We start from the raw sequence: 26625 nt of genomic DNA, 5'->3' as shown, positions 1-26625 counted from the left end.
CTCTCTACGGACTTTTATAGCTAGTTTTGAACGATATCTAAAGAAGAAAAATTATGGGGTGAGCATCATCAAAGACGCTGACTTTGAACAGGCACGAAAAGCTTTGCAATCAAAGCAACGAGAACTCAAACAGAAAGGAAAAGGAAGTATTATATTTTTCGTGTATTAGTCATTAGGTTATTTTTTGATTGGTTTTCACTTTAATATTGAACAAGTACACAAATCTGATCTAAGTATACTTATATTTACAAGTTTATCACACTATTAGAAAGAGACATTTCTATTTCAGTTAACCAATTGTTCGAGTTTCAATAAAAATTTTTCTCAACTCCAAGTTCAAAAAATCTTTACTTGTAATATCTCAGTACTTATAAAATAAATAAATAACATCATGGTTAGTTCGCTTGTACGGTTTTTATTCACTCGTTGTGAAGAATCAAACTCACTCGCTCGAAGACTCGCTCGTTCGTTTGATTCTTCACAACTCGTGAATAAAAACCGTACGCGCTCACTAACCAGGAAGTAATCTCTATTTACATAACGTAAGGTCGCTAATTAAATGTATAACAAAGAAAATATTTTTAACATACGATAATGTTGCAATGTATCGGCTAGATAATCCTGCCGCTCCTCCACCCCAAGCAGTAGCTGTTTCGCCAATCCAATGCCGTTTATTGGGTGCAGCCTCCGACACTACACTATTAACAAGTTTTAATTGCTTCAGGAGGTAATCAAAGATTTCTGGATCATAAAAATCTTCAACTTTGCATGTCTTTGAATCAAAATAGTATCTGTAACAAAAAGCGAGAACATAAATATTCTAACTGGGATATTAGTATTATTACTATAAGTAAAATTTAACAAAATTAATACACATCAGTTTTTTGTGTCTGTCTTCTTATTGACGATGAATTGCGTCATCACATGGTCAAAGTAGTGAGAGTCCACGAGGCGTAGCCGAGATCCGCATACTACTTTGACAATGTGATGACGAAATTTATCGTCAATAAGAGGACAGACACATAAAAAAATGTCTATTAATTTTTTTAAATAACAAAAATGATAAAAACTTATCGCGCGCGCTCGTTGACGTCAGCTTCATCTGTCTGTCCTCTTATTGATGATAAAAAATAACCAATCAGCGTACGAGAAATTTGTAAGTTATTGTAAAAAGCGTTTTTTAACATGCGTATAATGTTTTCCCCATATTATAGACCATGTGTCATTGTCTTGGAATACGATGCTTTGTTTAATGTTTATCCATATTCATGTGTCGATCTTCTCATGTGCAACCAAAAAACAAGCAAAGAAATGATGCTCTAGAGAATATAACACTTGATCTGAGATGCTAGCACAAGTCACAGCTCACAGCTCACAAGAGATGTGTACTATTTACTGTGATTATCCACTTTTCAGGCACAACATCACTATAATGATACTTACTGGTGCCATGTTATGGCATCTACAGCATCAACAGCAACAGATAAGAATCTGGCAGGAGAAGTCATATAAATTATAGGAGAAAAAATTAGCATAGTCAATTTTAATCATTTTAATTAATAGAGTGCAAACAATATATCTGTGAAATAGTTTGTTTTTTGTTTTTGTTTTTTTTTTTAAACATTTTTTTTTTTATTATTTGTCATTTTTATAAATTTAACAATACAAAACAAAAGAACACTTGTAAATCATAGCTAGGCAGAGATATAAAATGAACAATCTATTTAGATATTAATAATTATTAGAAATCGGCACATAAGAAATTAAGTTATTTTTGTCAGCATAAAAGAAAAAAAAAGAAAGAAATAGTTCTAGCTAATTAGTACAAAATAGCACCGATTAAACAATTGAAAACAAAACAAAAAAAAACAGTTGTCCAGACACAGGAGCACCACAAGTTAAAGAGAGAAATTGATGACGATGATGATGATACAACTTAACTGAGCAAAATTTACAATAATTATAATTAACTATATGTAGGATATATTATAAAATTATATTATTAATTGAAAAGAAACTCTAAAAATATTAGTCTTTTAAATTTGGGTTTAGTTTAAACTATGACCTCAGAATTGCAAAGGAGTAGGGCATGTCTTCCCCACAGCCTTATTTATAGATCAGCCCGCACTGACTTGTATCTGATATGTATATAGATTTTCATTTATTAAATTGTGGTACCTTTTTAGGAAATTCATTGATTTTTTCTTGGGCCTGGTGGTATCAGGACCAACAATAAAGTCCCCATAATGTGGGTTTTTGTCAAGAATACTCCTCAGGGTGTTGAAGGCATCTCCCAGACTTTCTGCATCAATAGACCTGTTGAACTTGCCAAGATGATTGGGTTCTGAAAAGGCGAAGGTAAAAATATTTGTATCATCATCCTCATCCTTGGCATCAATATAGCTATCCCAATCTATAGTAAGCTATTCCATTTGACATCAATATCTAATCTTAGGCCCCTCCACAGGCGTCTGTTTTGCTCTTTACTCTTTTCTCTCTTTTCCAATACTGGGCTTCCTGTGTTGGCTGAAAGTTGACAGAGATACCCATCCCTCTCAAACAGCAACAAAAAAAGCACAAAAACCAAATCAACAAAAACCCTAGAGAGTGGCCTTCGGAGGAGGCTAAGCTAATCTGTTCAAAGTGTATTTTGGTGGTGTCGGCAGCCCATACGATTGTTACCAATTTACCGATTAGCAAAATCAATATCGATTTTTATCGATTTACTGCGTCGGGATTAATATTACACTCTAATTCCTTTGTTTTCTATTGTGTTTACACTCTAATTAGTACACTTTGTTTCATGAATTTATGAAAACCTTTCTAACGTGTATCACCTTACCATTTCCCAGCTCCCAAACAAAGCTGTAATTTCTTCCACCAACATAATCCAATATTTTCAAAGGATTCGAGTAATCCCACTTTCCATCTTTAGTTCGCAGACAAACATTAAGTCCAAATAAAACATCCCAGCCAGCTTTACTACCGATAAAATGCATCTTATCCAAATCATCTCCATTGATATCGTAATCTGTAAAGTTCTTATGCTGAACTTTCTTTAAGCTTAAATTCCAGAGATTTGGAATGTCGTCGTTATCTAAGTTTTCAGTAAAGGAATCTTTTTCTTTATAATGCAACCAATCTTCAGCTGTGCCCCCAAATCGTAAATAGGCTGGTGAAAGCCCACGAGCAAGGGTGAAGACACGAGGTGAGGAGAAGTCAAAATGCTTCCAGTGTTCTTGCACGAAACCCATGTTCATTGCAACAGATAAATACTTCTCGCTGACGAGATTAACAGGTTTCATTGTGTTTACAAACACTGTCTCTTCATTTGCAGGAAAAGTTGTTTCATCCTGTAGGGCTTTGGTCGTGGTAAGGAACAGTAGAGCTATCAAAGCTTGATTAATTTTGCGGTGCATTATTTGTATTATTTAGTTCGACATCTAAGCTGCTCGACATGTACTAATAACATACGTCAAACCTCTTGAATCAAGGGTTGTCATGCTGACTCATATATGTCACGCTGTATACTTGACCCCTCAACTGCTCACTAGCGACATAAGTATAACATAAGCATATGAGCACATTAAAGGATCAAAACGTTCCGTTCTTTTTATGTTTGTGCTTATGCTCATGTAACTGAATTTCCCATATGCTTGCGCTTATGTTGCTAGTGAGGTGTAGGCTTTATTCGCACCCGCAAGGTTGAGGTGTTCCAGCAAGAATAACATGACATTTTCTTGGTTCCTGTGTATGGTTTATAAGGGAATGTATGGGAGTTATGATTAAGTCATGACAATAAAATGTTTCACTCAACAATTTCACTCAAAACTTGCTGCAGTTGTTGCTTTTACTTTGTTCAGTCTTCTGGAGAAGACTCAGCGCGATTTGAGGCCGTTTAGTGTTTTTTTTTTAATTTTGCCCAACCCCTCCCTCTCCCCCCTCAAAAATCTAATGGTCCGTCCCTTAGTCAAAGTTGTATTGTCTGTGTTTCTATTTATTGCTAAATAGGAAGCGAATTCAAAAAAAAAAAGTTATAAATAGCAGGCTTAAAAAACTATTAATCTGGATTTTTGCTCCCCGAAGATATGCAGAAACTAGTGAAATACTTAGGCTTTATTTTTCCATTTTTTTACTTAGATTTTTTTTAACATTTTAGGGTTTTCATTTTTCGGGAAGCTATTTCACCGGCATCTTAATAGGGTTTACAAAAAAGCTATTAATCTGGAGTTCTTCTCCCCAAACATATGCAGAAACTAGTGAAATAGTTGTGTAACGATAACCCGGTGTTGCATCCGGAACTGTTTCCAGAATTTTTTTCCTTTGTTTTTCTTTACGAAGGAAACTCCGGATGCAACGCAGGCTAAGTGACGACCACTTTCGCTTCATTGTTTTTCAAAGGCTTTCTACTTATACTACTATAAGTAAAGCTTTTTTGATACAAACTGCAGCTTGAGGATGCTCGGGAGAGGTGAGACTATAACTGGTAGAAGATCTCAAGTCCATCAACAGTTAACAAGCGGTTGAAACATGTAAAATGTATCTACCCATAATCCTTGTCGGCCTCAGCTTTCTAGCTTTTCAGGTGACTAACTTTATTGAAATAAGTGTATAGCGCTTACTAAAACCTCTAGAGTGCTTTTAGTAAAAGCGTGAAACGCTAATTGCTAAAGAATACAAATTTGTACTATTTTGTTAAAAATTAGTTGAAGCGTGAAGAGCAAATGCGCACGTGCGTCGAATAAAAAAATACATGTAACACAATACGCAAGTGAAATTTCAAAGTTTTGTATTTTTTCGCGTTTCTGTAAAATCAAGACACAAGACACATTATCATTATGTACACGGCATTCAAAATCACAAAAGTAATGCTACCTAGTCGTTTTATTGATTTTTGTACAAGGGCCGTAACCAGGTGGAGCACAGGGTGCACGTGCTCAACAGTTTGACTGAATCCACTCTAATCAAACAATGGGAAACAAAGGATTCTGTATGAATTACTACTCATTAGTACTAAATATTATTCACGGGTTTATTGCGTGCACTCTACTAAATGCACTCTACACACTCTCCACAAATAGGCAAGCCGTATAGTATTTCATAGGTTTTCTTCTTTTTTACTTAGATTTTTAACAAACTTTTATTAGGGTGGATATTTTGCTAGGTTTTTCCGCATTGCGCTGTCGACAGCATAAACCAGAGACTTTAACTTTCATAATGGCATATTTTAATATATATATTTAGGCACTGTCTAAAAGCGGTGATCCCGATGCGGAAGTCACAGGGAGAACAATTTGAACGAAACTGAAAGGTGAAAATAAGATCGGGGAAAAAGTCTTCAATTATTTTTCGTTCGAGATGAAGATAATTTCTTCCATAATAAAAACCATGCAGTGAAATCGAATCAAAATGCACTACATTGTTGTTGTTGTTTTGTTTTTTTGTTTTGTTTGTTTGTTTGTTTGTTTGTTTGTTTGTTTGTTTGTTTGTTTGTTTGTTTGTTTGTTTGTTTGTTTGTTTTGCGCGAGTATACTTTCCCACTTAGGAATTTTGTACACAACTCACCACCACCCCCAGGGGCTAGTTTTCTTCTTGGAAGATTCTTCGACAAAATTTTCCAAGGCCGACAGTTTTAGGCTTTGAATCTCTTTTACTTAAGAAAAAACGAAAGACAACTACAGATAATCTACTACAATATCAAGTTTAGTGAAATTTACCTCGGATGTCTTTCATTGAAATCGAAAAATCTGGAAATTTAGGACAAACCAAGACAAAAAAAGAACAGATTAAAATCTGGTTAAGGTGAAAAGAAAATAAGCTTACTTAATTACGTCTTTTACAGAACGAGACGAAGTTTACATTCAGTTAAACTTGACAAGAACAACTGAGACAAAATAGAAAATAATGCAAAAGGCAATGCAAAATACAAAATGATGAATTTCTTGTCAGTAAATTGGCGTTTGTAAGTGTTTTTTTCAGTAGCTTTTTAAAGTGAAAGTCTAGTAGGTCTTTATACAATAATATCTCTCAACAACAAAAATTTAAGCTCATTTTTATAATCATACTTGCTCGAACAGCTTAATAAACAGTTGAATATTTGATGTAAGTTTAAATTTCATTCAATAATTAAATAAATTATCTGTAGAAAGATATAAAATTATTGAATGAAAGTCTTCCTTGTTTTGCCGAAGGGACCACGCGATAGGAGACGAACAAAGCTGCATTTTTCTTGAACGAAAACAGGGGCGGCGGAAGTTGAAAATCTTTGGGGGAGCACTGGAAAAAATCACAACAATAACAGTACTAAAAATCGAATCTATGCATTTATATTTCATGTGAACCAATATTTTGTGGGGGGACCAGGCCCCCCAAAAAAAATTCGTGGGGGGGGGGGGGCACGTATACGACAGTTGGTTAAAAGCAACCGAATTGTTAAAGATTTACAAAGCTAAATAAAGGACGAATAATTGTTGTAATATGCTCTTCGTGTTATATTTCATCCAGCATTAAAATAAATTAAGCTTATCTATAGAAATATTAAAGTTTTTGAGAGAAGCTTTCCCTAACAAGAATCCTTTTGACTCAGTCACCATAGCTTACCAGGTAGCCTGCTGTGCAGACGTTTTTAGTGTCGACTCGTTCCTTTCCCTCCCCACAAACGTCTGCTCAAACTAGCCACACATTCCTTTCCCTTTGTTTAATCGAACCAATCAGCAACGCCAAAAAATAATGTAAACAACTGCCCACATTCAAATTTCTGTGAAAACGTATCGTCTAAAGTTCGTAAATCCTCGTATAAAATATTAATAATTTCCAAATCTATATGAATAGGACTCATAAGAAAGTTGTAGGAGCTCAATCTAACCGCTTTTTATGTTCGTGTGAGCGTGTGAGGGAGTCGTAAATGAAAAGATAAGAATATATGGCAAATCTACCGTCGACATCAAAGAACTTATCGAAAAAGTACTGGACATCGAGCTCAGTCTTTATGATTCAAACAGTAAATTATTGATTTTCCAGCTCCTGTTAGCAGATTTACGAAAACGTCTCGTTTTTCAGAGACGAAGCACCTTAAGGTTTCTTTCTGATACGAATTAGGATCGCTTATCTAAATTTCGCAGACATTTCTAAAGGCTTCATCTATATCGAAAGTAAGCCAAGGTGAAGGTCAGCTTCCAGCATTTCGGGAGGCGCGCTCTGATTGGTCAATCTATGGGAAAGGAATGCGTGGCTAGTTTGAGCAGACGTTTGTGGGGAGGGAAAAGAACGAGCCGACACTAAAAACGTCTGCACAGCAGGCTACTTTCCAGGAGGGGTTGGCTGTGTTGGTCTTGAAGTAGTGGGTGCTAGAAAAAATGAGGAAAAGCACAGTTGGTGAATAAGAATTTATTATTACTAAGGATACTAACGACTGCTGCAAGTGAGGCACCCGTGCACTCGCCTGACATCTGTTTGCAGATCTCGCAGGGTTTGATTCCCGAGCAGAATTTATTAACAATTTTTTTTAAGGGTTGTCCTTCTCTCCGGTTTTCCTCCCTCTGCAAAATCAAAAAGTCTTGAATCAAATTCTATCTTTTTAAGTTAGCTGTGATCCCCTTACATAAGAGTGAGCGTGGCTTGACGGCACTAATTGGGGCTGCATAGGAGACTAGAGAAATGTCAGTGACCTAAACCCAATCCAGTGCATCAAATGCCATACATTCAGTACAAAAATAAGGAAACCTGAAGTTTCATTTACCAGTTTCGGGGAAGGAGTAGACATTGGCTGCCATAAATCCTCCGACTCTCCTATGACAGTTTTTCGATGGCGTAATGCAGATTTTTTTAGCCGTGGTTCCAGTAGTGTAGCAGTTGCCTCCCCATTCAACAGCGAATCTTTAGCAGCTGTATTAAGTACGAGTAATTTCAAGATTGTATTGATGAACATAAAAATACATTTCAACAATTTTAATTCTTTAACCACTAATATTGCTATATTTATCGTTATTCTGAGAGAAATAATCCCGATATTGTAGTTAGATTGAATAATAATAATAATAATAATAATAATAACAATAATAATAATGATAATAATAATGTCAATAAAGTTACTAATGCCAGTGCTCATAAAGAGTGCAATCATTAAAGCTAAAGTCTCTGGTTTATATTTTCAACAATACTATAAGATTTTGACTTTGAACGAATATAATTTTCTATTTACCTTTTTTTCGTCCTTGTCCTTGTCCTTGTTCCTGTCCTTGTCCTTGTCCGTAATACGAAGTATTTCACAAGCCTAGAGTCCAATTATGGTCAAAGATCAAAGCATATTCTACTGGAACTCATAAATATATCATATAAATGATACTTGAAAGACTACTTTTTTTATGGAAAGTACAATTAATCATTAGTCAGTAAGCACACTTCGAAAGTCCAACATTTTAAGAGTAATTATAGCACCAAAATAATCAGTTTTGTTTGAGATAAGTGACTTCAAAATGAAGATGTATTCGCTGTCGAATTGGCCTTATTCGTCGTGTTGTGAGGTTTTCCCATTACAGACCACGTGTCATTCCCTAGAAAAAGTAAAAGATTCTTTGTTTGAGTTGTATCCATATTCATGTGTCTTCATGTGTCTTCTTGTGTGCAAATGACAAGTGGTCGGTAATGGGAAAACGTTGCACCAAGACTAATAAAGTGTATTGGTCGAAACCATTAACTGCGATTAAGCATTAGAGACGGTAAGTATTTTTTACTGTATACGACGACTTCCGTGAGCAAGATGAATGAGTCTTTTCCAATAACTTTTGTATTTTGAATATCTATTTTATTTGATAAATTTGACCAAGTATAAAGTTTAATGTGCTAGAAAAGCCATAATATTTTTTTAGCAGCGAAGAAGAAATATTCAGGTAATTTGTTGGTCGTTGAATAAGTTATTTAAGGGTGGAAAACGTTCGATTTTTGAGACTTGAAAGTATAGGATTTCTGTGTGGTAGAAAGGCCAATTTAGCTTTAGTAGTTACAGCTGTGAATGGTAGTCTTTTCACTGCCGGTAGATTGCAAATACTGTGAAACAATACTAAATCTATTTTGCACTAACTAGTAAAGAATAGTGCAATTGCAAAATGTTGGGTCCTTGGCTTCTGCATGTACCGCAAACCTATTGCATTCTTTGGTAGCAAACCTTTTTGGGTCTGTTGTTGTTTCTATTGAATTACGTAAACTGTGCCCGGTGAAGGAGCCCTGTTTCTTCATTGGTATTTAGTACGAAGTAGTGCTAACTAGATAGTGTGCATGCCATAAATCTGTGAAAATGTTTGTAAGAGATTGCACAAATTTACGCAAATTACTAAGTTTAGTAGACCTCAGTAGACCTTAGGCCTACTAAACTTTGCACTAATTCGTACACTTTGGTTAGTTAACTTTTCACGATTAGTTTACACTCTAGTACACTCAAAAGTGATTATTTTTTTAGATTAATGGATGATGTTAATGACTATGAAAGCTATCCTAATTTTTGCCGTTTTTGCAGCTGTGAATGGTGAGTTTCTTAGTAGTTTTATTGACTGGGTTAATCCTTTAGTCGTTCTTGCTAGAGGGGAAGTTCAGCGATTTCGTGTCGTTTACTTCTTGAACTGACGAGAAGTAACAAACCATTTTCAGGTTGTTCTGACAAAAATTTCAATTCTAAGACTTCCGGTCTCACTTCACCGTTCTTGACTTTTTAAGAAGTTGATAAAAATAACTTGACTTTAAAAGGGTCCTTATATTGGTCATTATAAATTAATTTGATTGGATTTTGATTTATATGATTTCTGCCATGTTACAATAAGGCACAGGAAAGGAATACGAAAAAATGAATAAGAAAAAAATACTATACAGAAAAACGAAAAAATTTATTGGATTTTTTAAATATTATAGATTTGTGAGATGGTGAATAGTTATTTTGTCATTTATTTAGCTTTTTAGGACACGAAAGAAAAACCACTGCGCATGCTCGATATCTGTGTGAAAATTAGTCGAAACGTCTTCATGTTATTGTAAAAATATGTAAATTCAAATATACCTGACAAATGGATTTTACACAATACCAAAACTTAAAATCAGTTCTCGAGACTTCTTTCATATTATCGTCATGAATACAGGTCTCACGAAAATATACTTGCGAAATGTTTTGTATACTCGGAGAAAATAAACATTTCTTTTCCCACTAAAATTCTCTAAATTCTTGGAAAACGTACAGAAAAATTAAAGTACGCATGCGCAAACTTTTTACTCTTGTGTCGCTTTTTAGTGCATTGAAGTGCATATTCATTTGTCTTATATTTGTGAGAGATCAATATCATTAATTATTATATCTTCATTTCTCCGATCCTAAATAATTTAGCTTGCTCAAATGACAACCCATGTCTCTATTATGGTACATGCGTGATGTCACGTAACACAAGTTCTTGTCAATGCCAACCAGGTTTTACTGGAGCTCTCTGCGAAAACAGTAAGTTAACTTAATACATAATAATTGAAACCAGAAAGACAAAACTGAAATAAGTAAAGTAGCGAAGTTTGACGTCATTACACGTTCATGTTTTAACGAGCGATAGCTCCTCTATGATACGTGTTTAAATAGACTATTGTCTATTTGTCAACTGTTATTGATTTAAAAAATTCATAAAAGGTTCATCTACTTTCCCTTGTCTCATTGCTTTGATTTACCGTTGGTCCCACTCATTTGACTCTTGTCAATGTTCTTGTCAATATGTCGATATTCTTGTCAATATATCGAAGGCTGTTTTTTTGATATTTCTAAGGCTTTTGATCGTATTGATCACACTATTGCAGTCCGTAAGCTTGTTGATCTTGCAGTTCGTCACTTGCTTCTATCTAAGATATGCAGTTTCTGGTCGCGGTGAAACTGAAACTGAAACGGTTGAAATGGCTGAAATGACCGGAATTCCGTAAATTCCTTAATGGAGAACTGTGTAATTAGCTATATTGGATTAATAGATATCTATTCAATTATTCTCAATAATCCCTTCTAATTTTATAGCTACCTATTAATCCCACATAGCTAACTGTCCTATTATTTTCTTAATTGGACAGTCCTTATGAATAAAAGAATACACGGGTCTTCACCTATATGGATTAATTAGTAGCTATATAATTAATAGGTGATAGGAGTCCATGCTTTCTTGTTAAGAAACGCCGATAAGACTTGAAAATTCCTCTGACTGCCAAATTGGGCTCTGCCTACGACGTCGTCCAATGTTGGCAGTCCTCGGAGTTTCCTTGTCTACTTATTTCTTAATTGGACAGCATGGTGACCTATTACATATAAAAATGCCTTTTTGTATAATTCCGAAAATAATGTTTCAAGTTAAGTCAAGTTTCAATCAGTTGTATAAATTTTTTATATAATTTATATCATAATATTGTACAGTTGTTTCAAAAAAGGTCCAGATTTTGTTGCATGTTGCATACCAAGCCCAAAATGCACTACGGGCTTTGTGAATCGAATCAGAGAACAAAAAAAAAAATTTCCCAAACTTTGTCTGCAGGTTCTTCTAGTATACATTTTCTTTTGTGCTGATATTATTTACATATCAATAATATTATACATTTAAAACATTGCTAAGAAACATGCAGCATGCAACAGTGATATGCAGCATGCAACATGCAACCAAAAAAATCACCAACCTTTTTATAAATAACTTCATATTGTGTCTCAAATAGAACTCGGAAATCTTGTTGTTTGCGGAACCTATACCAGACGTAGTTTTACCTCAAAAAATCGACCCCTGAGTTCATTGATGGAAACTTCTTTGAGACTAGCAACTTGTACAGGAGATACGAAGTGTTTTAATTGGAAATATAGAGGAAATGTGAAAAAACCTCAAGAATCGTACAGTGTTGACGTGTCGGAGCGGCGCTGTATCAAGGCATCATACTGCAGCCAGGCATGTACTCTTATCGCAGATAGGCAAGCAGTATCAAGAGGTATAAATATAACGTCATGCAATAGTTCCTGCTGTGATGGAGATTTCTGCAACGCCATAGAATTGTTCATCAACAGAACTTTAGGTAAACACCTTTATCTTTTATACAGTTTTCCCATTTCAGACACATACCATTATCCTGAGAGAGGATTCTTTGTTTGATTTGTATGGATATTTATGTGTCTTCTCATGCGCAACCCTTAAACAAATGTAACGTGTTCTGTTTTCATTTCCTTCTCCTTTATTTTCTTTTTCTTTTCTTTTCTTTTTTTCCTTTTCTCTCATATTTTGCAGTTGTGAGTCCATGTGAATCAAGCCCATGTCTCAACGGCGCCACATGCAAATACGCTAACCGGAACTACACTTGTGTTTGTCAAGCCAGTTTTACAGGAAGTCACTGCGAAAGTTGTAAGTCGAAAACCTACATCAGATACTAACGAATAAAGTCAAGACATTTGTCATCTTACGAAACCCGATTTTGAGGGGAGAAGTTAAGGTAGCCGGTACCCACCTTTCCACCATCTTTGGAGGTAAAATCCTGGATTTTGACCTCAAATATATACCTCGAAAACTCAAAATCAAATTGCAAGGAATAAAAGTATTAACTGTTTGCCAAAGAAGGTAGTTTTGTATAGAAATTTATTTGTTCAACACAGATGTTCCTGTTTGTCAATCTAGCCCTTGCGCGAACAATGCAACCTGCGTGGACATTAATGGAAATTACAGCTGTGTCTGTCCAGCCCTTCGCACAGGAAGAAACTGCGACATACGTAAGCTATTGTACTTTTTAGAACATTTTATCCAAGTGGATTAGTCTGATTTTCAAAAGTTTTTCGAATTTTTCGATGAAGAAAAACAGTACCACGGAGAAAATAAAATGCTCAAATTCATGAAACTGACTTTGCTCACGCGGCAGTCATGTTGACTTGAACATTTGGCCTTGATCACACAGCGTCCATATTCATTCTTATGAGAATAGAGTGTGTTGATGGCAACCATGTTGGTTGGTTAAACGAGAGAAATTTTTTCCCTTGGGAAATAAGTTTTCTTGTCATGCAAAGATATTGCATTGTTTCTGGCACCAACATGGCTGCCGTGAATATACTCTATGGAAACTTATTTTTAGCTCGTGGTGGATCTATTGTTCAAACCAACATGTCTGCTGCATAAAAAGGCGTATAGATTTCCCCATGCGTACGTGTAGCCTTGCATTTTGGTACTTGAGGGTAATTTCATGCGGGTTAAACAAAGATTTTTATTCTAATGAAAATAAACATTGCTGCCGCATGAGTACTACTAATGTTTTCATTTGTACGCGTTGATTGAGGCAAACCTCGTGACAGGGGACTGGAAAATGGCGCAACCTTAAATCAAAGAAGGAATAACTTAGAAAATCCCGACTATAAAGCTTTATTGTTGTAGCAATGAAAAAAAGTTTTAAAGTTTGTTATATGGACAATTGGTGCTGTTTATCTGAACAAAAGAAAGTGTGGAAGGGATTCTGGTAGTTCTTGATGACAAAATAATGTAAATGTCCTATTGGTGATCTTCAAACGCTTTCTGTTCTTTCCAGATATTGCTCATCCTTTATCTGTATGTCAGCCTAACCCATGTGAGATCAATGCAACCTGCATACACGACAATGGAAACTACTCATGTGTCTATTCAGTGCATGCTAAACAAAGTTGTGAAATTGGTAAGTCAGGTTGATATAAATGAACAATGTTCATAATGACATTGGATGTGGCAAAGATGGCTTGATGGTGAAACGTTCGCCTTTAATTGTGAGTCCCGCATGGGTTCGACTCTTGTCGACGCCACATACGAATACAGCAAAAACGTTGTCGGGTTGAAAAGGATACAAAATCGAAGCTAAGACCGAAGTGTATTCTGGTTAATCAATACTCATTGGAAAGTGTTTGCACATAGACACGTATGAAAGAGTGACAAACGGCTTTGTTCAGTAACTTTGTGAGGCCTCATTCACCAGTAGCGTCAGTACTATACTGGAGGCCGGCCTCAGCAATCGCTTCGGCCATGAGAGTGGTTTATGGCCAGGGTTTTTTTTACGTTCTCAGTGGTTTTATTTTACGTCCCATTTTATTGAGACGAGATCGCCATTTAACATAGTCATCCGAGCCACGAGGGATTAACAATCGCCAATGTAAAGAGCCAGTTTTGAAACCTCGATTTTAGCACGAGCCCGGGCCGGATTGAGCTCGGGACCTTCCACATCATTCAAAGCTGGGAGCGCCAACCACTGCGCCACCGAAGCGCTTTAGCTCTGTACTACCACTACATTCTATATTTACATATCTTGATTAATCCGGAGAAAAGCGGAGAAATACATACCCTCGTGGCACTTGAGATAACAACTCATCAAACGAACTCAACTCACATATGATCCAGCCAGAGCCGAGGCTCGAACCCGGACCACATCAGTGAGAAGTGAGAGGTAAAGCACCACTCCACCAATGCCATAATTTATGATTGTATACGACGAATGGGACCGAATAGGCCGCGTTTTTAAAACAAAAAATGTCAAACCAGAGACAGCGAAATTGATGTATTACGATATATACATCCTGGTTGCGACATCCACATTTCTAACATTAAAACTATTTTTTTCAGGTTTAATGCACAATGCACTTCGATATATCGTGGGGGCACTATTGGTAGTTATCATAGCATTACTACTATGCATCATGCTCTTATCCCTACGTCTGCGAAAGAAAAATCGACTGAATCCTAAGGAAGATATTGAGCACCATTATGACGACACTAATCCGTCAGACATCCCAAGGAACGCCACCAGTGAAATAGCCATGTCTACAGTCACTCAAAAGACTGAAAACACTAGTCACCACACTAGTCCGTCTGACCTCCCAAGTCAGTCCACTACCAAAAAATCCACGTCTATAGTCACTCAAAAGACGGCAGACAATGCTCAACCAGATAAGTCGTTTTACATGGATTTAAAGCCAAGACAGGACAAGAACACGGTCTATCAGGCGCTCGAAGTCTACGCAAATGAAAATTTACCTATAAGAGAAACGGGGGCTAATACCCAAGGGTTGAACACGGATGAGAAGTACATGGACCTAAAACCAAGGCAAAACGTCCATTATGAGAAACTAAGTCCCAAAGAAACTACTCCAGCTGAAGGCTACGAGGATATGTCATGCTGATCGTCCTATGTAAATGCATATGGTGCATACTTTCAAGGGCGGATACAATAGTTTTTGAGTTTGGATATGAGGGGGAGGGGAGGGTGTTCAAATCTGCTAATCAAAATCCCGGTGGGGGGGGGGGGGGGTACTACCACCCCAACTTGGGTAGGGGTGTGCCGCCAGGACCTCAAAACCCTGACCCTATCCCAGACCTAAAATTTTGATTTTACATATCCTACCCCAGACTAAAACTAAGAATTGTACACCCTATCCCAGACTGAAAGAGGGAAAATACGGTCTTACAAGCGATTGCAATCAATATTTACTAACGTTTTTATTGTTTTTGTGCCGGCAGAAAGCGTAGCCTATTCGCCAGACAAAAATGACCAAATCGTTATCCCTATCCCAGACTAAAATGATACCCTATCCCAGACAAAATGTCAAGAAATGATACCCTACCCCAGACCCAAAAGCCGAAAAACCATACCCTATAGGGCGGCACATACCCGTATAGCTAATATAGGGGAGTACCCCCCCCCCCCCGGGATCAAAATCTGTTGGACGTTTTCACGACCGCTCCCTACTGTCTATCCCTCTAGTTAGATATTTAAAATCAATTCATACCTATGATAAAACTGAAACAATATAACCTCAGGTATGGCTGTTTATATGTGTGCTCTGAATTAGATCAGGCCAGAGGTCGTTTCAGGGCTCGATTTGTACTTTCAGTGATTTGTTCTTTGAGTTCGTCATACCCTGACTTAGATCAGCCAAGAGGTTGTTTCAGTATTTGATCTGCAAGTTAGCAGTGCCCTTACTTAGATTAGCCCAGAGGTTGTTTCAGTATCTGAACTGTGAATTTGCTGTTCCTTGACTTGAATCAGCCCATATATCGCCTTTTTCAGGCCGGTTGGATCTGGAAGTTAGCCGTGCCCTGACTTACTTTAGCCGAGAGGTTGTTTCAGCCGATTCGATCTGCGAGTTATAGCTGTGCCCTGACTGTGATCAGCCCAAAGCGGTTGTTTTAGAGCTACATCTATAAGTAAGTCGTAAAATTTTTTAAAACCTTTCCATTCTTCAGATTCAATTTTATCGCTTTTAAGATAGGCTCCGAGTTCCAATTTGTGACGAATGGCATTAATTTTTTCAAAAAAAAAAAAAAAAATTTGTAGTGAACACACTTCTGCAAACTGAGGCTACTGTTAGCTGCAGAAATAAAGATATCAGCTCTAAAAACCCCATAACCTTCTCTTACTTTGCACTGGTTCAAAATATTAGCAGTAGAGTGTTCGCACTAAATTCGTTTAGCACTAAATGGTGATAGCTAAACAATAGAAAACAAAGGATTCTGTATGAGATAGTACTAATTAGTACTAATTATTGTGCACGGGTTTAGTGCGTGCACTCTAGCGTTCAGTGACTACGAATAATAGTTCCAAGCCCAGACTGCAGTTGCCGCGCATGATAAAAAGTATAATTTTGCTATGCGCTGCAACTCCAACCTCGACTTGGGACTATTATTCGTGGTCACTGAAATGAATTGTAAAAAGAAGTATTACCTAATTTCTGACATGCACTGGTTTTGAAAAATCGATATCAAACTGTAAAATTTGTGATGCCATCCCTTAAGTACTTTATTAGAGTTCTTAACAATCACAATAGTTGACTTACTTTAAGTTTGTAACTACTCGCTTCCTATTGGTCACTTATAGAGCCAACGAAGTATTACGTAATAGACTTAAGCCTAGTCAAATCGTCCCTCAAAATATTTACACTATAGTAAATAGATGACTTGTGACCTTACGAGTGTTCGTCAAAATCCTGATAGACATTGATTATTGTGGATCGTACGACTTGGAAGCAGGTATTCCAGTCAATGTAAAGAAGATTTACTGTACATTGTACAATTTCAAAAGGTAAAAGACAATTAATATACTTATAAGCGCCTGGATGGGTCACATTATCGTCTAGATTTTCCCTGTTGTCGTTGTATACATAAGCTTTTAAATTATCTTGTTGTTAACATTTTTCCTTAAAGCTTGGAACTAAATATCTTAATGTCAAAACTATGCAACGATGCACTTTGAAGTCTAAAGTTTAAGGCATTTTGCTATACCTTCACTCGAATGACTATCTATCTATGAGAAAAGGTCACATCAAAGTCATAGTATATTTTGTACGTGACAGTTTTCAGCATTTTTAAAAGTGCTTGACAAATTTATTCCAGTGACTGTAAAGTAAATGTTTCATCAATGTAATTTCTGTCTAAATCAATCAGAAATAGTTTTCTAGAGGTTTTTATAATTGATTCTTAGCTACTTGTTGCTGGGGTCTGGGGGCTCCTCAGGAAGTCCTCGGGATGTCTCGGGTTGATACTGCCTTTGTAGGTCACGCTCAGAAAGAACGTTGAAAGAATGACGTTCTTGTTCAAACAAAGATACAAGTAATCCATGGAATGAAGTTGTGGCTGTTGGCTGGCAATTTAAATTTTCATGCTGCGTCTCACAAAACTCTTAACATGGAATACATATTTCTCAAATTCCTTGGCTTTCGTTCAAACAATCAATCTTGGCGAAGGGTCATTATTTTTGACCGTAGACCGGAAACCCCGGATGGCTAGGAGCAGAATGCATTATGTCGCATCTGCTATAGATGGGCGTACGATGACTTAATTTGTTTCTATCAAGAACATGAAATTCTTGGAAATTCAAGCAATAAACAAACAAATGTCAAGATCCTATCGCAAGTGGCAAGATCCAATCGCTTTTGAAGATATCTGAGATTTTGAGGACAAATCTCTTGATGGTTTTCAAGTTAACATTGTAAAATTTGACAGTAAATGTATGTTGGTTGGCAAGATGTTTCCAACCAACATACATTTACTGCAAAATTTAGCAACTTCAATTTATTATATCTCCTGAACTAATGAAGCAACTGCTCTCAAATTGATATTTATTATCAACAGTTATGACTTCTTCATATTTCTTAAGTCCAATAGTTTATGTCTCAAAAGTCGATTTTTGGAAATGTAAACAGTACGCCCACCTATAAGAAGCGACAAGCTGAATACAAATTTCAGTCATCTTTTCCCCCCAAATTTTAAAAATAGTCTTGGATTCTATATTTTAAGATGGTTGCTTCAAATTCTATCAACATTTTCAAACATAACATCTATCAGTAATCTAAAGTTGTTTTATGTATCGAAATGTATTGACTTTAGAAAAAAAATTTTTCATGTGTAAATATTTAACATGTTCGTCATGAAAGAACAATTCTCGAGGGAATGTCATGTGATCTGGAATGGGTAGTTTGCATACGAAGCTAAAAAGTTCAATTCCTTACCGAAGATCTGAACGAAATGTATTCTGATGGTTTTTGTTTAAGTTTGCAGTTTTCATGTCCCACTTGATGATATGATTCGCTTTTTATTATTCTTTTATTCAGTAAATGGATTTGCTTGATAAGTGACTTTGTTTTAAGTTCTCCTTGACCTCGGCTCATCTCAAATTTTGACTTTTTTAAATTTAATTTTTTAGATAATTCCCTTGTTTTGCACTACGCATTTTTCTGCGCATGCAACTAAAAGCATGGAACTAACAAAGTTTAGGAATTTTTCTTTCAGAAACTGAATACGAAACATGTTCAAAACCAATTTTTACTTTTTTCTCTTATTTGAGTAGAGAAATTGCGATATTTATCTGACTCGCCCCAGTCTCCACTCGGAAAAGTGTCAGTTTTCGACTATTTTGAGATATTTTTTCAAGATAAATCAATAACAAGAATGGTGACCCCCATTTTTTATTTCAGATTTTTGATATTTGCGATGCATCTCATTATATATCAAAATATTAAGGAAAGTTTATTGGATAGATTTTGAAATATTTTGATGGGAATAGTTGACATATGAAATTTTTGGACGTTCGTAGAGGCGCACATACCTGCATTTTTCACTAATAGTTCAAGAATCATAGTCATCCAATGACTTTGATGAATTTAATAGTATAGATTGTCTAGTAAACTTCGAGTTATAAGTACGTTTTGTTAAATGAAAGTACTTGTAACTATAAATAAAGGTTCTTGATTACAGCTTCCGGTTGCTACCGCATTTCACTATAAAACCCATAAATTGACATATTTGGAGAGCATCTAGCGAAAAAACGAGAATGGTGACCCCATCTTTTTATTGCAGTTTTTAAATGTCCATAACATAATTAATGTCCATGCAAAGTTTCAGGACAAAGTTATTGGCAAAATTTGTTTAAAAGGAATTACCTTAAACATATTTATTCTCTGCGTTTTCTCCAATAGCTTAAAGCTTATCTAGGGAGATTACACAGACCATTTTTGACTTTATTAGAGCTAGAAAACTTGTGGCCCTCCAGACCTATCAGGCTCGTGTTGGGTTTCCTGTGTTTTCGTTGTGATCGTTATATATGTTTTTGACTGAAATATCGAGTTCCGGCTTAAGAAAAACATAGTTACTGGAGGTGTTTTTGAAATAAATGGATGTCAAAATAATCTCAGTTGCTTTTTCACTATATGAAAAATGAGTATTATTTATTTCTACAACGCCACAGATCCCAAACACGTGATTATCTGTCCAACCAGCAGCCATGGGAAGCTTGTGGTTCTGTCGATTTAAACAGTTCTCTTACGTTGAGCCAATCCTGTTCGTCTACTCGCACTGGCTGTTTTTGATCTTCCCACTCATGAACCAGTACCTTTATTATCGCATTAGCGAGGAGGTTGGCTTTCCTTATCTTAATTTGACATCTGATGGAGGTGGTTGTAGCCAAGAACACTTTGAAGGCAATTCGACTTTGAAAGAACTGGAAATAGAGGTACTATGAAAGTGTTGTTTCTTGTTTTCTTGTGTCTGTCTGTCCGCTCTTCAGTTTGACAAGCTTTGTGTGTGTTTCTTTTAGTTTTATTCTCTGTGTTTGCGCGCTTTTGCTTCCTATCTGCCCTGTCTGTCGGTCTGTTGAACAGGAACTAGAGGCACCATATTTACTCGAATAAGCGTCCCGGCGCTTATTAAATTTTTCACGTCTAGAACGGGGCGCTTATTCGAGGGAGGCGCTTATTCGAGGGAGGCGCTTATTCGAGGGAGGCACTTATTCAATAGAAGGAAACGCGTACACAACTGTCAAAGTGTGCTTTTCTTTAAATATCAATGTTATACTACTATACAACAGTACTGGTATTACTATAACGAGAAGAAGCACTTATATTAATTTTCTATGTATTAAACGTGGTGTACATGTGTTCTGTCAGCTTTTATCCATTAAAATGTGCGCGATTTAGTCAGATTGTAGCAATATTTACAATTCCTCGAATAAGTGCCCCCTTAAGGCGGTGCGAGGCGCCCATTCGGGGTAGGCGATTATTCGAGTAAATACGGTAAAATGTGAAAGTTTTCCCCCACTTTCTGCTGGCATGCTTGACGTCTTTCCTCTTGATTTTCTTGCAACTGCACATCGGATCGCCATTACTAATCAAAGTTATACCATTCTCGTTATCAGGTCCAAACGAGATCTGCCAATCTTTTTACCTACTACATCCTTTTCTGTACTCTTCCATGCATCATCGTATCTCCGTTCATGGGATCGTACTCTGACAAAAAAGGACGCAAGGTAGCCATGATCGCATCACTGACAGGCGCGTTCCTTGAGACGACACTTCTATTAGTCTTGATACACATGAAGCTGAATGTCTACGTGACAATTGCTGGCGGAATCATTAATGGATTTTCTGGTTACTTTGCTACATTGTGGTTGGGCCTCATGTCGTATCTGGGTGATACAGTAGAAAAAGATAAATTATCCATACGCATGGGTGAGTTCATCATATATTGCCGATGTTCTTTGTTTGTTGGTCGCTATGCTTGGCCGCTATGTTTTGTCTTGTGACTTTCTTGAAAAAGCTTGTAGCTCTTCAAAATATCTGTAAATAAAGTATTCCATTATCTAGGGCTTAGAATATTTATTAGATTATTTTGAGTAGAATATTAATGTATTTCTGTCCTTCCAAAAGGCCGATTGCATGATGGCCTTGCTGGTCATTTTATTACCAGTCACCTAACTTTGACCAGTTGAGCGGTGAATTTAGTTTTATCCAATCACAGCGTGTTTAGCTGTTTTGCCGTCGGCCTTTATCCCTAGGCTACTGTAACCCAACTCTTGCTCATTTTTCTATCTTCTTTTGACTAAATTATAGTATACTTGCCAACAAGAAGCAGAAATATGAAAAGGAAGAATCAAAACAAATTCTCTTTGCCGACATGTTTGCTTCGTTCTTTCAAGCTCCAAAATACTTAGGGCCGGTCATTTTGTCCACTCATGCTTTGCGTGCCGCGTCCGACGCTCAACTGGGATGGGTAAAGAGCGCAAGGCCAATGTACCAGAATTCTCCTAGTAATGAAATAATAAGGTCAATTTTTATCCAAAAATGTTGCCTTGTTTCTGCCCACCAACATTGCTGCCGCAAAACCCCTCGATCAATTCCGATGCATTCTTTAATAAAACAATCTCCCATCAATTATTTATCCTTTTTGCTATTTTCTGACAGCTATATTACAATTCTTTCTGTTCATTGCCGGGACTGTGAGCCAGTTGACTAGTGGCCTCTGGATCGAATACCTTGGCTTCAAACCTCCGATGTGGTTTCTTTGGGGAAGCTTACTGTTGATCATTCTCTACACAATTGTCTTTGTCAAGGAAACCATACAACCAAAGAAAGATGTGAAGGTAGCTTTCTTTAGCATGGAGAGCCTTAGGCGAACCTGTAGCGTGTTTACCAAACGAAGACCAGGTGGAAGAAAGAATGTCATTCTACTAATAGTTTTTATCGCCATAAATATCCTGGCAACGGTTGGCACAAGCGCAGTGCAGTTGCTGTACCTTCTTCGTAGTCCACTATGTTGGATACCAAGTATTCTTGGATACTTTTTGGCCTATCGGTTCTTGACCCTTGGTCTTGGAAGTATCGCAGGAATAGTCATTCTAAAGAAGTGCTTCAGTGAGATGAATATAACAAGGGTTGGTTTTGTAACTCAAATTGCTGGTTTGTTGCTGTTGGCTTTTTCGGATAAGACTTGGATGGTGTTTTTAGGTGAGATCAAAATGTCTTGTATTTACGATTCGCATACGGCTCTCCATTTGTTGTGAATCACAGTGATGGAAATTAATGCTCAGCCAATTGAGCCCTGTCGCGGTATCTGTTTAAGTCGTTTGTCTTTCACAGTTATATATTATACAAATTTTCCCTATAAGACCCCTATAAGATGATATCAACTCTAGACTACTGCAGTTTCGAGCTCTCTGTTCCTCAGGGTTAGCCTCAAACTTGTGTAGAGTATTCATGTTCTAGTGAAGGTCCATAGAATTTCAAAGTGTTTGTATAGTCGAAGTTGTGCATTCTTTATTGTACCTTTAGTATTTGTTAAAGTTAAGACGCTGAAATGCATGGGACTTGGCCTGAGTAAGCGCGTCTGTGATCAAGAAATGCAGCGGTAATTTAGGACACCAAAAAGGCCTGTTATTAACTTCTGATTAATTCTTTTTCTTCTAGTTCCTGTGGTTGGCATTTTGGGATCAGTAATAGAACCTGTCTTTTCAAGCATTTTATCCAGGCTTGTGACTTCAGAAGAACAAGGTAAGTCGTACGATGTGTACCCTTATAGTTACCCATTTCTACCAATACAATAGGACCAAAACAACAAACTAGCCTATTATCACAGGTTGGCTTTTTTTACGGCCTGAGTGGGTATTAATTTTCTGAAGTAAAATCCAGGCATCTGAAGTTGTTTTGCTTGTTGATCCCCATTTCATGCATTTTGATAAGATATCTTTTTACTTTGGGCGTAATGTTTTCCCATTTCTGACCACGTGTCATTTCCTAGAGTATCATTTTTTTGTTTAACGGTTGTGCTTGAGAAGACACTTATGGATACCGCAGCTCAAACGAAGAATCTTATTCTTAAGTTTATTATATGACACGTGGTCTGAAACAATTTTGCCCAAAGTAAAGAGGTATGTTATGAAAAAATGGTGAAGTTGGAATCAAGCGCAATCACATGATATTTATCGCGATTTCCAGCAGAGCTCCACTGAGAAAAAATGGGAGTATTATTGTAGCGCAAGAGAATATGAACTAAGAGAAGGAATCCCCCCTATATAGCCTTGTAACCATCATGTGCACAGTTTGATGCTATTTTTAGCTTTGAGATATTTTGAGCGAAGAACCTGATTGGTTGATTTCTTGATGGTAGGCGGCTTCTAGTCTTGCTGTAAACAAAAGCCTGTGTTTTTGTCGCTTTTCGTGTCCTAAAACGAGGCATTAAAGGAAGCATGATTATCGCGCGGGCATGGTAACGAGTTAAAAATAGCATCAATGATTCTAAAAATAGCATCAAAGTGTGCACATGATGGGGCACGGGGATTCCTTCTCTTAGTTCATTTTCTCTTGTGTAGTGCTAATCTAAATCTTTAAACAAGGGCTTATATATCTATTTTACGTCGTGGTACGGGCAGTGTAGAGTTTAATCCATTCTTTTCTCTTCTCCACACGTACCCAGATATTTTTGAAAACGAATTTTTTTTCGTTTGCTGATTGGTCTTCCATCTTCACGTATCCGGGAAATACGCCACTTGAAAATTCAACTTACCAGAAACGCTTCCAAGAATATATTTTTTATAAGGCCGTTTTCATCTTATCGTGTAAATGGATAAAAAAACCGAACTTTTCGAAAACGCAGACGTCACTGTTTTGGATTACACTTTGTCATCAATCTGTGTCACGCTCTCGTATATTATATCCCGATCATTTAACGTACTCATCGTGTTCGTGTGAACAGGCGAAAACGATTCGAAAACGTTACGTGTGTAGGAAAAAATAATTGTAAAATGATAGATAAGTCCGTTTTCAAGAATCTCCGGATACCTGTGGATGGGGCCTCACACAATTCTAAACTTGCTTTATTTTAACATTGTGTTTCTCTTGTAATTTTTAAGGCGTTATGTTTGCTATCGTTGGGATTATTTCAGCTATTGGTGAGGTTGTTGGTACCGCAGCCTTCAACTCAATCTATCCACTGTCTCTTCGATTCAACTTTCCTGGCTTTGTATTTGTCTTTGCTGCTGGCATATCCTTTTGCCAAATATTCGCAACACGGTAAGCTGGTCATTTGGGAATCAAGGGTAGTGTTAGTCTCCCCCACAGCCGATTTCAGTGTCGTCACGCAACGCTTTCACCCCTGAGAAAGAAAGCGTTGTGGGGAGAAAGCGGCAGTGCAATCCCCTTTCACTTTTGGGGTCATGGGTTCAATTTATGAGCACTTTCTTGGTGTTGCAGTGCACCTGAGCCATTAAGACAATAAAACATGCAGTAGCCAAGAACGACGAGTTTGAAGCTAATCAATACCTTGTATTAAACCCTAACCCAGAAAACAGGACTTGAACCAGCGACCCGACACGTTGGACTCAAAGCGGTGAAAGGCGATGCATTAGCAGCGTACGCCACCCATGCTACCTAATTCGATATTCTTGGAAAACGTTCTGAAATTGATGCACTCGACAACCCTTTTCTATTGACACTTTTATTATCATATTCCAAATATTACTATATTTATACAATATTTTATCTTTTCTTATTAAGATGTGTTGATGTTCCACCGGAAATTCTCAATCTTGAAGAAGAGATTATTGAAGAAAACTCATTAACAGAAAATAAACCAGCCAGCGAAAAACCTACAAAGTATCCATACGAAAAAGATTGTACTACCACTTTGTGATCTGATATCGCAATTCATCACTTTCCATACAGTAGAGACCTTTAGATGCGACGACGAGTACGAGTACGAGAACGGGTACGAGTGTTTAACTTTTAAAGAGAGGCACTATCTTTTTGTAGTCGTGGTCGTGTACGTAGATTGAAACTTTACATTGTAAAAAATCGGGAATCGACTACGATTCAGTGTTAACCACGAGCACAAGACCAATTTTAAAACTCGTACTCGTACTGGATCTCGTACTCGTCGTCGGATCTAAAGGTCGCTAATATTGGTTCACTGGTCAAGCACAAAGCGCTCAAGCGACGCACCAAGGTACTTCCAAAGGATTATTCAAATTTGAACCTTGCAACCTCTACTGAATGCTTTGTGTTTGACAAGTGAACCGATGTATGGAAAATGGTGAATAGCAAGAGCAGTTAATTACGGTCATTTTTCCGGTATATTTCGCCGGGGTTTTGCCGCTGTCCTTACTGTCGTTCTACTTTAACCGTGAACACTCGAGTTTGTCAACCCATCAGATTACTAATCGAAAACAACAAGAACTTGTGTTACATCAGTGTATTTGGAAGTCTTTAAAAGCGATTCAAGGAGATGAAATGATGAAAGAGAAAGAAAAAGTATACACTTATTTCAATAAAGTTTGTCACCTGAAAAGCTATAAAGCTGAGGCCAACAAGGATTATGGGTAGATTCATTTTACACGTTCAACCGCTTGATAACTGTTCATGGACTTGCGAATCTTTTACCGGTTACAGTCTCACCTCTTCTGAGCATCATCGAGCTGAAGTTTGTATTAAAAAAGCTTTGTATATATATGCTTTTTTGATATGAAAAGTTTCCCATGATGCTCAGTGATCTCAGCTTTCTAGGTTTTTGGTGACTAACTTTATTGAAAAGTGTATTCATACAAAAATGACAAATGAATTCAAATTGTAGTTAGAGTAAAACAACAGTAATATAACTGCCAGGTGTCTGTAATATCGGAGTAACCACAAGGAGAGTTGAGTGTATCTTCAATGACAGCCAATTGCACGTTTGCATAAGGTAAAGGTAAAGGTAATTTGTTTTACTTCGATATAACGCGGGGAGTGGTTGCCCAATTCTCCCGAACCAAGGGCTCATGTTAAATGCGCTCGAAGGTGCGCCCTCTACCCCCTCTTACTATCAGTGCTCCTTTTTACGGGTATTTAAAGCTAATTAAAGCTACACAGAACAGAGAGAAGTCGAAACAGACGTGGAGTTCCTGAGTATCGAACTATGGACCTCTAGCTCTGAAGGCCGCGCACAAAGCTGAGCTACGCCTGCTCCTATAAATGATGGCGTCATTGACCTCTACTACCAGACTCAAAGAATTATGGCAGTGGGAGTCAAATGACGCCATCTTGCAAACGTCCTATTATTTTACATAAAAGTGTGAAGAATATATTGGAACTTTTTATATCATATTCTTACTCAAGAAAGTAAATGTTTCATGGTCAGAAATTATGAAGTAAAAAAAATGTAAAAAATTGGAAACATTGTAAAAAAATGTCCAAACTTGTTTATGTAATATTCGTACTCAAGAAAGTAGTTTTAACGCCAGTAAGTGAAATAGTGTAGCGTTGTACGCCTTGACATTGTTTCATATTGCTTGTTATCAAATTATTAATAACTGTGTGTAATGAGGAAAACGCAATAAAAATAAATCAACCAG

At 36.9% G+C, this 26625-nt stretch overlaps 3 protein-coding genes and 1 long non-coding RNA gene across 5 annotated transcripts in view; 2 read left to right on the top strand and 2 right to left on the bottom strand.

Annotated features, from left to right (window-relative positions):
- LOC116296587 (heparanase) overlaps window positions 1–3539 on the bottom strand; it is a 9149-nt gene extending 5610 nt beyond the window's left edge. The window contains exons 1-4 of the mRNA XM_031704626.2: window positions 2843–3539; window positions 2179–2344; window positions 1444–1491; window positions 591–791 (exon numbers count right to left, since the gene is read on the bottom strand). Of these exons, the coding sequence (XP_031560486.1) occupies window positions 591–791; window positions 1444–1491; window positions 2179–2344; window positions 2843–3419 (992 nt within the window). The 5' untranslated portion in view covers window positions 3420–3539. The remainder of the gene's footprint in view (window positions 1–590; window positions 792–1443; window positions 1492–2178; window positions 2345–2842) is intronic.
- Window positions 1–15274, top strand: part of LOC116296577 (uncharacterized) — an 18440-nt gene extending 3166 nt beyond the window's left edge. The window contains exons 1-8 of one of the 2 annotated variants that reach the window (XM_031704616.2): window positions 8482–8717; window positions 9455–9520; window positions 10367–10474; window positions 11710–12057; window positions 12267–12380; window positions 12629–12742; window positions 13546–13668; window positions 14604–15274. In XM_031704616.2, the coding sequence (XP_031560476.1) occupies window positions 9463–9520; window positions 10367–10474; window positions 11710–12057; window positions 12267–12380; window positions 12629–12742; window positions 13546–13668; window positions 14604–15160 (1422 nt within the window). In that variant the 5' untranslated portion in view covers window positions 8482–8717; window positions 9455–9462 and the 3' untranslated portion in view covers window positions 15161–15274. Of the gene's footprint in view, window positions 1–8481; window positions 8718–9454; window positions 9521–10366; window positions 10475–11709; window positions 12058–12266; window positions 12381–12628; window positions 12743–13545; window positions 13669–14603 lie in introns of those variants that run through there. The other variant, XM_089027880.1, reaches the window with a different exon arrangement.
- LOC116296585 (uncharacterized) lies at window positions 6428–8281 on the bottom strand. Its single transcript, XR_004197142.2, has 3 exons — window positions 8201–8281; window positions 7739–7884; window positions 6428–7346 (listed from the first exon to the last, which is right to left on the bottom strand). It is a non-coding gene; the product is annotated as an uncharacterized LOC116296585 (long non-coding RNA).
- On the top strand, window positions 15268–26625 carry LOC116296586 (proton-coupled folate transporter). The gene is made up of 7 exons (XM_031704625.2): window positions 15268–17058; window positions 19720–19983; window positions 20665–20977; window positions 21710–22252; window positions 22712–22795; window positions 24154–24313; window positions 24797–26625. Exons 2-7 carry the CDS (start codon window positions 19756–19758, stop codon window positions 24930–24932), a joined length of 1464 nt encoding a protein of 487 aa, XP_031560485.1. The 5' UTR covers window positions 15268–17058; window positions 19720–19755; the 3' UTR covers window positions 24933–26625.

Source organism: Actinia tenebrosa, unplaced genomic scaffold (genome assembly GCF_029948245.1).
Source record: "Actinia tenebrosa isolate PJP-AT-01 unplaced genomic scaffold, QUT_ActTen_1.0 PGA_scaffold12__29_contigs__length_12842862, whole genome shotgun sequence".
Classification (NCBI taxonomy): domain Eukaryota; kingdom Metazoa; phylum Cnidaria; class Anthozoa; order Actiniaria; family Actiniidae; genus Actinia; species Actinia tenebrosa.
This window is presented reverse-complemented; position numbering and strand designations above follow the sequence as displayed.